This window comes from Lygodium microphyllum, chromosome 8 (assembly GCF_053477565.2).
Source record: "Lygodium microphyllum isolate KBCC chromosome 8, Lygodium_microphyllum_v1.1.10, whole genome shotgun sequence".
Classification (NCBI taxonomy): domain Eukaryota; kingdom Viridiplantae; phylum Streptophyta; class Polypodiopsida; order Schizaeales; family Lygodiaceae; genus Lygodium; species Lygodium microphyllum.
The window spans coordinates 107,169,316-107,184,646 of record NC_141142.1 but is presented as its reverse complement, the minus strand read 5'-3'; the positions used below and the strand labels follow the sequence as shown (position 1 = coordinate 107,184,646).

The 15,331-nt window shown below is 43.1% G+C and overlaps 1 protein-coding gene across 2 annotated transcripts in view; it reads right to left on the bottom strand.

The window, feature by feature from the left end:
- Positions 1-15,331, bottom strand: part of TPC1 (two-pore channel 1) — a 208,311-nt gene that overhangs the window by 133,290 nt on the left and 59,690 nt on the right. For both annotated transcript variants that reach the window (XM_087683338.1, XM_087683337.1), the window contains 2 exons: positions 15,130-15,225; positions 14,386-14,519 (listed from right to left, as the gene is read on the bottom strand). In XM_087683338.1, coding sequence (XP_087539464.1) covers positions 14,386-14,519; positions 15,130-15,225 — 230 coding nt within the window. The remainder of the gene's footprint in view (positions 1-14,385; positions 14,520-15,129; positions 15,226-15,331) is intronic.

Sequence of the window (15,331 nt, the reverse complement as noted above, 5' to 3'; positions counted from 1 at the left end):
CTTGAGAATTGCATTGGAAGTCATGCTATGTCTTCACTCTCTCACTCTCCACTGTCAATTGTGTACTCTCAGCTGAGCTTCGATCCTCCATATCTCACATTTGGTATCAAAGCAATAGAATAGCTCCAGCTTCAGCTCGTCCTTTTCTAGCCCATGGACTAGACAGTCCCCCCACCACCGCCAGCAGGGTCACTCGTGCCACCAGAAGTTGGCCAGCAGCGCCAGTGCCACCAGCGCACTGCCCAAAGGGCTGTTGGCACCTGCAGCGCCCGTCAGCTCCACCAGTCGCCAGCTGCAGCTCCCCCACCTCCTAGTCAACTCCGCCTATTCTACTGGCTCCTGCGGCAAGTCCACCTCTTGTGCGCCACCTGTTCCCAGCGCCGTTGCCACTTGCAACGCCGCCTACATTCTGTGTGTGGCGTTGTCTGCCTCCTGGTCCCCCACCTACAGCACTGACCAGCCCACTTGCAGCCCACCACTGCCCAACTCTGCCCTGGTTCAGTCTACGCCACCAAACTGTCCCTCTACCAGCTCAGCATTAGAGGTAACACAGACACATTTTTTTAAAATTCAAAAATCTGAATTACAACAGAGGGCTTTTGCCTAGGCAGTCTATTTCTGCTCCTGGACGTGTCTTGAACACACATATTGCAGAGATTTCTTGGGAAGTGGGCCAAAAATTTTGGGGCTTTTGGGTTTACTGCAGACACTAGCACATGTACTACCGCTTCAGCCTGAAATAGATTGAAATCGTGTATTCTAGACAGCAAAATTTTGGGCCTTTTGCATTGGTTGTGTTGCTGAGCGCTGTTTATGCACTGGATAGCATGTACATTGACAGTTTTGACAAAGTGTGACACAAATTTGATAATTACAGCATGGTGCATGCTGTAATTTCTGAAAATTTCCAAATTTCCAAGTTGTTCCAGCTTTAGCTCTTGCTTTTGTGTTCTTTGAAACAGTGACATTTAATATGGTCAATCAGGGACAGAGTGATGTATTCACATATGAATCCAAGGAGGATAGATTGGACGGCAATAATTATTCTCTATGGTCTTTCATGATGAAGAATGTGCTGATTGCAAAAAATCTTTGGGATTATGTTAGTGGTGAAGAAGTCCATCCTGGAGTTGTGGCTTCTGCAAGATCTCCTCCAGGAAGACATAGTCAAAGGCCAGCTCTAGCTCAGCCACTTCCCCAAAGATTAGCAACACAAAAGGCTCGGGACACACGAGATGCTTTTTTTTTTTTTGCAAATAAAGTGTGGCTAATTATATTACTCAAAAAATTTGACTACAACAGAGTGCTCATGCTCAACAGACTAGCTGGATATGATGCAAAGTCACAAATACATCATGTATACAAGCCTCTCAAGGCGGTATCGGGGGGATGGAGGCAAGAAGCCATGGAGGGGGGGTGTATCACCATCTGGAGTTGCCTGCCTCCATCATGAAGAGCCGGTCCTGGCCTCCCCAGGTCTGCATGAAGTGTAAACGGAGCTCCTGACGAGCAGGAGACTCGCCCTACACCTGTTTCCACCGTCTGCGGAGAGAGTGGATGATGGAGGTCCAGAGCTCTGCCAAAGTCGCCTGTAATGAGAGGCTATCTCCGCCAAAAACCTCCTGGCATCGCGCCTTCCAGATGTGCCATCCAATAAGACTTCCTACGATCTCCCATACCTCAAAGCGGTCTGCTGTGGACTCCAATACTTGGCGGTTGGGTAAAGCCTCCAAGATGACCACTGCGCAAGGCCTCAATGATGAAAATCATGTCCTACATCTCGGCCTCATACAAAAGGTGATGACCCTGGCTAACTGCCTGCCAGCACAAAGCTCCCCACGAGATGCATCCAAGGATGGGTGCCAGACGGCGGAGAGTGCGGCATGCTCCTCTCCACATGAGCTGTGCTATCTCGCACGACCAAAGGAAGTGCTTTGGAGTTTCCAGAAGCTGCTGTGTGCAACATTTGCACCCTCCATCCTATTGCATCTGGGCTAGCCAACTCCCCACCGCCAGACCTCCATGTGCCAAAAGCCATAAGAAATTCGATACCCTCCTCGGCCTCCAGCTGTCCCATAGGCGGCGCCAGAAAGTCCGACGGAAGGCATCCGTGATGCTATGCTCCGCCCAGTATCTGCTACACGAAAGCGCTCAGTCCATGTCCTCCTACATCAGTACACGTCTGCCTATCTTGGCTGTATACTCCAAGAACCTCGATGGCTTCTTGGCGAACGCAATGGCCAGCCATAGCCACTCTCCAGGGTCCCACTCTAGCTCATCAAGTGGCCTGCTCTCCCATATCCAGAGGTACCACTCTCGTAACTCCTCCCAGAACACATAAGGGTCCAACCGCAAGGTGACCACACGCCCCCCCTCCTGCACGGTGAAGAAAGTCCCGTAGGGGGCGCCGCCCACTCTACCTGTCACCCGTAGGGGGATACATGTTGGTGAAAATCTGGCGGCCCATACCTCACTAAGCTCTACTGACTCTCGTATCAGGGGATCAAGCCACTCTTGAGATATCGTTGCATCAATCTCCCTTCTCCTCAGCTCGCCAATCTGTGTCCCGTCCCTGGGGGTTCCAAATCACCGGCTGGCGATCTATCTCCTCCTGGCAACCTGGGGGGCTCTGAATTAGGGCCTTGCGGAGGCCCTACCACACAACAGAATAAAAGGCACGGTGACCCTTTATTCCCAACAACCTCCAACCTAAAGGCAACATGCCTGAAGGTAGAGGAAAGAATCAGATAAGTGTATGTATGTACAAAGCTGAAAGACATATATACTATCCAACTTCCATCATCTTGCCACAATGAGCAAACTACTCGGCTGGGAGACCTTTCGTGAGAAGGTCTACAAGATTATCATCTGTATGTACCTTGACAAGCTCAATGACTTTGCTGTCAAGGACATTCGTAATGAAGTGATACTTCACCTGTATGTGCTTTGTCTTTGCATGAAAGACAGGATTCCATGCTAGCATGATAGCACTCTGACTGTCACAGTGGAGGATAGGAACCTCTGTAATCCCAAGCTCTCTCACTAGACGTGAAAGCCATAAATCCTCTTTGCATGCCTCTGTGGCAGCCATATATTCTGCCTCTGTAGTAGACAATGCAACACACTTTTGCAGCCTAGATATCCAAGAGATTGCTCCTCCTGTGAACATAAACACATATCCTGAAGTAGACTTCTTGCAGTCAGGATGGCCACCATAGTCTGTATCCGTGAAACCAACAACAGATGACTTTTGCTTACCAAAGCAGCTATGCAAATCCTTTCTGCCCTTAAGATATCGCATGATACCCTTTATTGCTTCCCAATGCTTTTTGCCAGGATATGCCATGTATCTACTAACTACTCCCACCGCAAATGCAATGTCAGGACGTGTAGCAACCATAGCATACATCAAGCTACCAACAGCTGAAGCATAAGGTATCTTGGCCATTTCAGACTTACCATCATCTAATGTAGGGTTGTCGTTTGCACTAAGTTTCGCATATGGAGGCAATGGTACACCAATAGCTTTCCCCCTCTCCATGTTGAAGCGTTGCAAAACTTTCGTAATATACCCCTGCTGTAACAGATACTTTGATCTATCTCTGAGTATACGCATGCCAAGTATGTGATTTGCCTCATTGAGATCTTTCATATCAAAGCTATTGTGTGAACTCTGCTTCAAGGTGTCCAAGGCATGAACATCCTTGCCTACAATTAGCATGTCATCCACATACAATACCAAGAGAATAAGGCTGCCATTTGCTGCCTTCTTGGTATATAAGCAGTGATCAACTTGAGAACGATGAAATCCCTAAGATTGCATGAATGTATCAAATTTGTGATACCATTCACGTGGTGCCTGCTTCAGCCCATATAAACTTTTGTTGAGTTTACATACCATGTGCTCTTTTCCCTTTGCAACAAAACCGTCAGGCTGCTGCATATAGATTTCCTCATGCAGATCACCATGTAAGAAGGCGGTTTTTACATCCGTCTGTATGAGTTCCATGTCCTCAGATGCAACCAAGTCCAAGATGGTTCATAGAGCAATCATTTTGACTACGGGAGAAAAGATTTCATCAAAATCAATTCCATGTTCTTGCTCGTACCCTTTAGCAACCAAGCATGCCTTGTACTTGGGCAAAGAACCAGAAGTGACTTTCATTTTGTAAACCCATTTGCAGAGTAGCACTTTTTGTCCTTTTGGCAAAAGTACCAAATCCCAAGTGCCATTCTTCATGAGAGATTCCATCTGTGATAGCATTGCTTTTTGCCATTTTTTACTATCTTATCTGTCCATTGCTTCCTGGAAGCATGACGGTTCACCACAATCTGTTAACATGACATAATCACCCACATAGTTTCCTCCAGGAACAAATCTACTTGGCTGTTTTTGCACTCTGGTCGACCTACGGACCCACTGGTCAATATTTACTAGCTGTTCAGCCTGTAAATCTGCATTAACAGCTTGCTGTATCACTGGTCAGGGTGTTCCAGGTGCACATGATCTTGCTGAATTTGTGGGACATCATGGGCAAGATCTTGCTGATCATTTACAGCATCATTCCCTGCATTTTCAGGGACATTTTCAGCAGGTATTTGCTGCTGTCTAACTGGCAATCTTTGCTGTCCTATTGGTACATCCTCCCGGAATACAACCCTTCGGACCTCCTCTGTTCTTTCAGGCAGTTTGTGCATGCGATCTTCCCGAAAGATGATATCATTGCTGCATACTATTTTTCTTTTCTCGGGATCCCATAATCTATACCCCATTTCACCTTCATTACCATATCCTAGGAAAATACATTTACAGGACTTTGGCTCAAGTTTGTTGTGTTCTTCCTTGCGTATGTGCACAAATGCCTCATAGCCAAACACTTTCAAGTGTGCTATGAAGGTGGCTTGCCTGACCACACTTCTTGGGGAACTCCCCCCCCCCCCCCCCAAAGACCTGTTGGGTGATCAATTAATCAAGTATACGGCTGTCATAACAGGCTCTGCCCAAAAACCATGAGGTAAAGCAGCATGTGACAGCATTGTACAAACCTTGTCTTGAATGGTCCGATTCATACACTCTGCAACACCATTTTGGGGCGGATTATAAGGAGTAGTAAGCTCCCTCTTAATGCCTTTGCTGTCACAAAAGTCTTGAAAGGCTTTGGACACATATTCCCCACCATTGTCAGAGCGAAGGCATTTTAATGTCTTGCTTGTCTGATTTTCAGCAAGTGCCAGGAATTTTTTTAATTAAACCAAGGCGTCGTCTTTGTGACGGATTGGATAAACCCAAACTTTGCATGTGGCATCATCAACAAAGGTAATAAAATACTTCTTCCCCCCTAAAGATAACCCTGGCATTTGACATACATCTGAATGTACTAACTCTAAGGATGAAGACTTTAGAGAAAGAGATTTTTTGTGTGATGTTTGAGCATGTTTACCATAGATGCAATTATCACACTGTTCAAAATCAGCATATCTCAAACACCGTAAATAACCCAAACGAGAGAGCACTTTCATTCCAGATTGACTCCTGTAATGGCGACAACATGGTCACGCACACTAGATATATGCAAAGGATAGAGAGTATCACTTTTGGACCCCTTCGCAACAATGCGGGAGCCCTTACATATTTTCCATTTGCTATCCCCAAAGATGGTGTGATAGCCTTTATCATCTAGTTGCCCTGTGCTGATCAAGCTCTTCTTGCGCTGAGGTATATGTCTCACATTATGCAACACAAACATGGAGCCATGCTGAAATTCCAGTTTCACACTGGCAATACCTGCAATTTTACATGCATAGTTATCCCCCAAGTGGACAACACCACATACTGCACCATTGTAGTCAGAGAACCACTCATGATGTGGTGTGACATGAAAGGACGCACCTGAATCAAGTATCCAAGAGTGAATGTCATCCTCAAAATCTGCAATCAATGCATGTGTATCCAAAAAAGAAGCTAGAAGTACATCACCATCACTGTCATTATCATGAGTGACTACATTAACCTCTTCTATTTTTACATTGCTCTTTTTGACAGGGTGGCTGTCCTTGTTTTCAGCCTCGTTGGCTTCATTGTTTTTGTTTTTGCCCTTTTATTTCTTTAGCTGAAAGCAATCCCTTTTGTAGTGCCCCGTTTTGCCACAATGGTGGCACTCCGCATTCCATCCCTGAGATTTGCTACGTACTCTATTTTCAGAACTGCTCTTATGCTTAAATCTGCCTCTAGTGTGTAATGCATTTGAAGACTTGTTTGCTGAATTGTTCTGCCTATTGAGTTCTTCCATCAACAAAGAGCTCTCCACATCAGAGTATAACAATTGAGCATTTGAATTACTCAAAGCTGTCCTCGAAGTATCCCAACTTTCACGTAGGGTGCACAGCAAGAAGGTAGCTTTGAACTCTTCATCGATATGAAAATCCAAAGCAATCAGCTGACTGAAATTTGAGTTAAACTCATTCAAATATACAGGCATGGCTGTACCCTCTTTCATGCGAAAGTCCATCAGTTTCAGCCAATAAGACTTCCTGGCTGCACTTTTCTGAGCATACAATTTTGCCACATTGGATATGCTGAATTCAGCTTCTCAATGTTGAAGAGCAAGTTGTCTGACATTGAGAGCTCAATGGTAGAGCGAGCAAGTTCGTCCAAGTCATCCCACTCGTCTTGTTCCATGTTTGCTGGTTTGATTCCCTTTGTTTTGATGGGCTTTACATGTCTCTTCTGCACCAAGACATTATAGCATTATTTCTGCCAGATTGCAAAATTATGGGCATCCTCAAGCTTCTTAATGTGCAAAAGATTACTGATGTCACTGTTTCCAGCCATAATTTGCAGCCCCAAATTGACTAACCAATCACCAAAGGCAAGCCCAAATATGACACAAGTGACCACAATGCACAAGAATACCAACCAGCAATGAAAATCCCAAGATTGCAGAAATTTTCAGATCTGCAAATGAATTTTCAGTAATAAAAAGCGTCATTTGTTGCACTCCTCAAGCAATCTGTGACACAATTAGAGACCAAGCCAACAGTCGAAATCTCAAAAAGTGAAATAAGATCTTTATATGTGGCCGTAGTGGGATATTTTGCTTTAGCAAAAACCCAATCAAAGGGACACAGCGATGGGCCAACCACACCTCTCCAAATACCTAACAAGAGGGTCTAGATTTTCCTAGCTAAAAGGCAGGAAATAAATCTATGACAAGTTGATTCCACACTAGCAGTGCAAAAGAAGCAATTCCAATTGGAGATTTTGGCACTTTGAAAGGGCCAAGGCAAGGGAAAGACTATCAACCAGCACTCCCCAAAGAAAGACCTTGCATTTGAGCAAAGCCTTGTTTAGCTAGCCTTCCATCAGAGTCATTTTCCACCAAGCCTTAGATTTATGCAAGCCCCAAACAAAATCGGCTTTTGTGACTATCCATTGAAGATCTTTAATCATGAGATAATAGACTTGATTAACTAAGGCCTTTTCAAGATTGAGCCGGCCCGTGAAATCTCACTCCTCCCAAGGACGGCCCGTGAAATCTCAATCCTCCGAAGGACGATCAAAATCAAGAGTGGGAAAGGGCTATCTCGGCTTCAACACCATCTCAATCTGGCCCTATAAATCACAATAGCCATGAGGGATCCAAAATAGCATCCTAGCTATGCAAAAAGACATCAACACACTGCAACTCATCACAATTGCATCTGCAATAGAAGCCAAGCCCAAACGTGCCACTTGATCCTCATATTTTCCATCCCAAGAGAGCAGCCTTAACACAGCCAACAATTCCAACAGAAAAGAGTTAGTTGCCTTCCGCCATGAAGTGAGTGATACGTAGTAGAGATGCAATGCTCAGCAATGGCAATGGCAAATAGAGACAAAAATGTGAGCAACAATAGAGAGAAGTAGAGTGAGAGAGATGCACGATGTGTGGGTACAATAGAGTGTACCTCCTTTACGTTTTCTGAGATAGATATATAAAGGTACAAGTGCTAACGGTGCATTCACACCTATGCACATATAAAAGGCATGGTGACCCTTTATTCCCAACAACCTCCCACCTAAAGGCAACGTGCCTTAACGTTGAGAAAAAGAATCAACTAAGTCCAAGTATGTACAAAGCTGAAGTACATATACTATCCAACTTCCCTCATCTGTCGGCAATGAGCAAACTTCTTTGTTGGAAGACCCTTCCTAAGAAGATCTGCAAGGTTATCATCTATATATACCTTGGCAAGCTCAATGCTTTTGCTGTCAAGTACATCCTTGATAAGGTGATACTTCACCCATATATGCCTTATCTTTGCATGAAAGATGAGGTTCCATGCTAGCATGATAGCACTCTAACTATCACAATGGAGGACAGGGATCTCGGTAATGCCAAGCTCTCCCACAAGACGTGAAAGCCATAAAGCCTTCTTGCATGCCTCAGTGGTGGCAACCACATACTCTGCCTCTGTAGTAGACAATGCAACACACTTCTTTAGCCTAGAGATCTAGGAAAGTGCTTCCCCTGTGAAGGTGAATACATACCCTGAAGTAGACTCTTTGCAGTTAGCATGACCAACATAGTCAACATCCATAAAGCCAACAACAGATGCCTTCTACTTTCCAAAACAGATACACAATTCCTTTGTGCCCTTAAGTTGTCTCATAATACCTTTCACTGCTTTCCAATGCTTTTTGCAAGGATATGCCATGTACCTACTAACCACTTCCACTGCAAATGCTATGTTAAGACGTGCAGCAACAATAGCATATATCAAGCTACCCATAGTTGAAGCATACAGAATCTTGGCCATTTCAGCCTTTTCATCATCAGATGTAGGGCTGTCCTCTACATTGAGTTTCACATATGGAGGCAATGGTATGCCAATTGCTTTGCTCCATTCAATATTGAAATGCTGTAAAATCTTGGATACAACTCGTGCTGTGACAGATAAAGAAGACCTTTCGATTTTTCCTTGAGTATACACATGCCAAGAATGTGATTTGCCTCACCAAGATCCTTCATGTCAAAACTGCTGTGTAGGTTCTACTTCAATGTATCCAAAGCATGAGCATCCCTACCAGCAACAAGCAACATGTCATCCACATACAAGACCAACATAATAAGGTTGCCATGCGTTGCCTTCTTGGTATATAAGCAGTGATTCACTTGACTCCTTTAAAATCATTGAGATTGCCTAAATGTATCAAACTTATGATACCATTCACACAGTACCTTTCAGCCCATACAAGTTTTTGTTTAGTTTACATGCCATCTTTTCCTTCCCTTTTGCAACAAAACCTTCTAATTGTTGCATAATATGACCTCATGCAAATCACCATGTAAGAAAGCAGTCTTTATATCCATTTGTATGAGTTTCATATCCTCACATGCAACCAAGCCCAATATGGTTCGCAAAGTATTCATCTTGACGACAAGAGAGAAGATCTCATCAAAATCAATCCTATGTTCCTGCTTGTACCCTTCGCAACAAGTCGTGCTTTTATACTTTGGCGAGGAACTAGAAGTGGCCTTCATCTTGTAAACCCATTTGTATGGTAGGACTTTCTGCCCCTTGGGCAAATGCACCAAATCCCAAGTGTCATTCTCCTTTAGGGATTCCATCTCTGATAGCATAGCTTTATGCCATTTCTCACTATCCTCTCTATCCATTGCTTCCTTGAAGCATGAAGGTTCACCACAATCTGTCAACATGACATAATTAGTGACATAATTTGCACCAGGAACAAACCGATCTGGTTGTTTTGTATTTTTGGCCAATCTATGAACCCAATGATCGGTGTTTGCTGGCTGTTCAACCTGCAAATCTGCATTAACAGCTTACTCTTCAAATGGTTCAACATGCTATCTTGCCTATTCCAGCTGTTCTAATGGCACATTTTCTTGGTGAAACTATGGTATATCATGGGTAACTTCTTGTAATCAATTTCAGCATCATTCCCTACATTTATAGGGTCATTTACAGCAGGTATTCGCTGCTGTATAGTGGGTACTTTTTACTGTCCTACAAGCATCTCTTCTCAAAACACAACCCTTCTGACTTTGTTAGTCTTTTCGGGCTGTTTATGCATGTGATCTTCCTGAAACCCTTCACAACCATGTGCCAGTAGGTTTGGGAGATTGGAATCATGCCTGCATCATGGAAGGTAAGAGCTATCAAGCTGATCCTGAAAGTACCCTCACCCTCAATGTTGAAATATTGAGGACCAATCTCTTTGATGGTATCTATATATAAGATCTTCTCAAATTGATGGTTAGTCGCTTCCATAACATCTCCCTAGCATTGTGCACCCTAATTAGCATGAGCTTATCAAGGGCAAGAATATCCTACATAATGTGTTGAATGTTTAGATGGGCATTGACTATGCCAAGCACTCTAAGCAAGAAGTTGTGCTCATTGAACATTCAATGAGCACTCTCTGAGTATGCCGAGCACTCTAAGTAGGAAGTCATGCTCATTGAACATTCAATTGGATCTTAGAAAGGCTTTTGATTACTTGGATTGGTCTTTCGTGGTCGAACTTATGCACATCATGGATTAAAGGTTTTGGTCCGTGCATGTCTTGTTTGATATACACTGCTATTTCAAATGCCCCTTCGCAGGTCATGTTGAATGGTGGGGTCGCTAAGTCATTCATTCTTGCATGCTCAGTCAAACAAGGCTGCCCTTTGAGCCCCTTGTTCTTTGCCTTGCTGACCCATCTGGTCCTCTCCGTGTTATCTCATTTTCTGGACACATGATAGTAGGCTGGTGTTCTCTTCCTTTTGGCTAGCATTTTGTTGGCCAATCATTAGCAAATGATACTTTTATGATTCTCAAAGAAAAACTAGATAAGCTCCACAAGGCATTGGACATCTACAATCTTTTCGGACATGCTTCTAGGCTTCATATTAATGCTCTCAAATCCTCCCTCATTAGCTGTACTAAATCACAATGACAAGGTATGCTAATTCTTCGTGGTAATGTTGTGAGGCATCTGGTTATCCCTTGGGCGTTGATATTCAGCCAAAGCACTTGCTCCAATGGATTTCTCATAGATTGAAAGCCAAGTTTGTTTACTAGAAATTGCAAGCTTGGCCTTTCCATGTGTGCCTTAAGAGTGTCACAGTCCATCGTGCTACCTACCCTCACTTATTTTTTGCCGCTTTTGCCTTGGACTACCTCTACCTTGAAGGATCTTACTAGACACATTCATTTTATGCTATGGAGAAAGAACTCTTTGCATGACGATATCTCTTGGATCTCTTGGAGCCATGTTTGCAACCCTAAAAGTATGGGTGGTGGGGCTATTCTGAATATGCAAACTCACATGGTTGCTCTTCATTGGTCTTTCTTTCATGCTATGTGCACATTGATCAGCACCCCTGGGTCTTTATTGCCCGTTTGTTTCAAGAAGATGAGGTTGTTTGTTTCAAGAAGATGAGGTTGCGGTGCACGGTAATACAAGCATTCACAACTTCTAGTGGCATGTCCTGAATGTTGATGCCCCTTTCTCATCATCTTCCTCTTTCCTGGTGACTTAGTTAGTCTACTCATGCAAGTTGGTTCTTCAAAAGGTGCGGTGGCATCCTGCAAAGGATCACTTGCTCACTAATTCTTTGCAAATGGAATCGTTGGCTATATCAATGCTGCTCTCATGGGATGGGAAACAAGAGGACCATCCTAAATTTAATCGTATGGCACGTCTAGGCTTATCTTCTGTTCTTGATGTCACTCTAGTGAGTCACAATGGGTTGATGTCTCTCCGCACTACTAGGAGGCTTTTTTGGACCCATGAAGGTTATTGGGATCTGTCGGACCAGCTTTTGATGGTATTGTAGCCCAAGCCCAACCCTGCCCTTGATTTTGATCCTCCATGGCAGGATTGGGATCTTGTGGACAGCTCCATCTTGAAAAGGCTTCCATTAACCAAGTGTATCATCTTATAATAAAGGACCACCATTGGCTTGGTCACTAAGACCAATACTATTTGGGGCTTACATAAATCTCATGTTTGTTGGAAACCGACTGTCGTGGAGGGTTGGCTCAACAAGACTCCATATAAATGTAAAGTCTTCCTTTGGCATGTGATGGTTGGTGGGTTTCCCCTTGCCTTGGCCCTTTCAAAACATCGAATAATGGTAATTGTTTTTTTCTCTCACCAATGCAGAATCCTCTCACCATCACTTTCTTTCATGCCCTTTGGCCGGAAAAATCTGGACCCTTTTGTCTAATATTTGGAGGGTAAGCCCAAATACCCCACTCTGGCACAACCACACATGAAGATTTTGTTTTCATTTATCCAATTTCGGGACTATTGGCACAATTGGGACACCCGGAATGCTTTTGTTTTTTATTCCGCTTCTAGTGTTTAGAGACATCTTCCTAGGCTGAAGAATTTTCTACATTAGAACAATTGGGTCACCTAGAATGCTTTTGTTTTTCATTCTGCTTCTAGTGTTCAAAGACAGCTTGTTAGGTTGAAGCGTCTTCTACATTGGCAGCTGGATCTTTTCTCCAATTTTGCGACTGTTGGCACAATTGGGTCACCCAAAATGCTTTTGTTTTTAATTCTACTTGTAGTGTTCAAAGACATCTTGCTAGGCCGAAGGGTCTTCTACATTGGCAGCTGGATCTTATTCAGCACACTGATCTTCTTTCAAGGAGGAGACTTGGTTCCTTGGCATATGGCAATTTCCGGTACTTCTTTGTTGTGACTTTTGTACTCTATTACTCATGTGACTTCTGTACTCTTTTTGTCATTTGATACAGTATAATTACTGATTACGAAAAATAAAAAGAGCGATAGAAAGATGGAGCATTATCATATATGAAGACTATGTTTCACTTCCTATGTTTCTGGGGCTGTTGGCATAATTGGACTACCCAAAACGCCTTCAACTTTTATTCCCATTCGGAGTGCAAAGTCACATTGCTCGTCTGAGAGACCTCCTTCACTAGCACTTCGGTATCATTTAGTATGCAAGTGTTCTTCCTGGGGATGATTTGGTCTCTTGGCATACAGTAGTTTCTTCAGTCCCTGTGCCATCCATCTAGTTTATTTGTGATTGTTGTAATTTTCTAGTGATTAATACAATTACCCTTTACACAGACACACACACACACAGAACGCTGACACAGACATACTCAGTGGAAGTGAAAGTACACAATATCTCTAAGGTACTAAAGTACTCTCCAAGCAGTTACACGACAAAAACCCTTCCCAGCACGAGGGTAAAAGGTACCCATGTGTAAGAGACCATTCAACCACAACAACCAAGAGGAATACGATAACTGTAACATCCTTGGAAGTTGGCCATGTACCAAGAGAGTATGCCTTATCAGATATGAGACCAATAGCAGAGCATTGTCCCTTTCCATACTTTTCTCAAAAAAAAATTGACAATAGGCCATTGTCCCAGATAGGAGATCATTGGTAGCATTTTTTCGGACAAAGATGACAATAGGCCATTGTCACAGATGGGAGATCATTGGTAGCATCATTGCCTGCTACATCTGGACAGCAAGATGCAGCAAGGCAATAGAGCAGCAGCACACCTCTACTTTGGGGAGGCTTCCATGACAAGGCATACGATGGATCAGTTGTACACACCATTTTTGTCTCATGGGTATTGTTGGCATCTAATGGATATTAACATGACTTTCTCTCTCCCTCCCCATCTACCTACCTACCTCAAGCAGGCTATTAGGAGACTGCACAGTGTGAAATCTGCAGAATATTCAGGGCACTAGTAGAGGACTTTTCCACACATGGCATGTGTGGGCCATCACCCCCACACATAAATCTACTGGCCCCAATGGGTTGCCACATGAGGTGCCTTTATCTAGGCTACAAACATATGAGACATCAGAGAGTCAGTATGTACAAGAGCTGAGAGGATCCACTATCAGCGCCTCCCTAGAAACCCCTAAAGCAGTCATCCAATGGAAAGAAATAATTAAAAGGAGGAAAAAGAAACATGGATGGAAGCAATCGTTTCATGCTCAAGTTTAAAAAGAAAACTGCCGTCTTTTGATCTAAGGACAGCTTCCAAAGGTTAACTCTGGCCATTGAACTGTTTCTGACTGTTCTGAGCCATTTTTTAGCAGCTTCCAACCCAAGCTTTTGTTATGTCCATTTCCAACACAAGGCCTTCCAACCCATTTTTTAGTGGCTTCCAATCCAAGCTTATGTTCTGTCCATTTCCAACACAAGGCCTTGCATAAGCGTGTATTTCCATTCAAAGGCATATATATTTGCTTCTTTATGAAAATTAATCAGGTCCTTACATCTGCAAATCATTCCACACCCCACACAAGCACTCATGTACCTGCACATGATTATGCCCCTCCCAGTACAGAAACATAAAGAAAAATGTGACATATAAGTCATAATACCTAACATCAATAATAAGAATAAATACTCTAAGGTATGGTGCAACTCGAAAAGGGAGAGCTTCAATAGGTCCAGATGAAATTGCATAAAGTGCATAAACCAAAATGTCGACTCCCAAAAGTCCCCATAAGCACACCTGAAAGGGGGGGAAAAAAGACACGCCTCAAATTTAACTATCATGAACCATTATGTTATTTCAACAACATACATATGTTGAACAAAATCTAAACTATTGACATCACATGTTAAGCACAGATATATGCCCTATTCTGTTGACATGTCACTTAACATATACTATTCTTGACAGCCAGTTATAAATCCAGTATGTGAAGCTTTTAAAAAGCAGGTACAACTTCATGCTATACACATCCATTGCACCACCATAATGATGTTTTATTCCAAAACGACCATGGTCTATTTACAGAGCTGAAATATGAAGGACTGGAATCCTTGAAAGACCATTATAGGCTCTTTGCACAGTTGTACATCAGAATTGCAAAACTGTAAGACAGAAGGTACAACCTTCTTTTGTTTGACCACAGCCATCTCACCAAATAATGATGTTCCTCTCAACCTCACCAAAGCCTACTTACCAAGCTCAAATGTGAAGAACTCAAAGTGTTGAACACTATACTTTGAAAAGAGCAAAAATTTAAGAACACTACACTAAAAGCAATATCTGAGACCATCAAACTTGTATTTGAAATCAGAGTGCTTAATCAACATAAGACCATAGCTCCAAATACCTTCAGTAGATTAACGCGGTTCTTCCAAAAAATGCTATTTCCTAAATAAATTATAGGAAAAAATGTATGGGTTCCAAGAATGATCCATGTTGCTATCTGTTGAGAATCCCATACACCCAAGAAAAGCATACATTTAGAACAAAAAAAGCGTGTGTGTCAGTCTGCAGAGAAGAATCAGAAATAGTACAACAGATAAAATGTT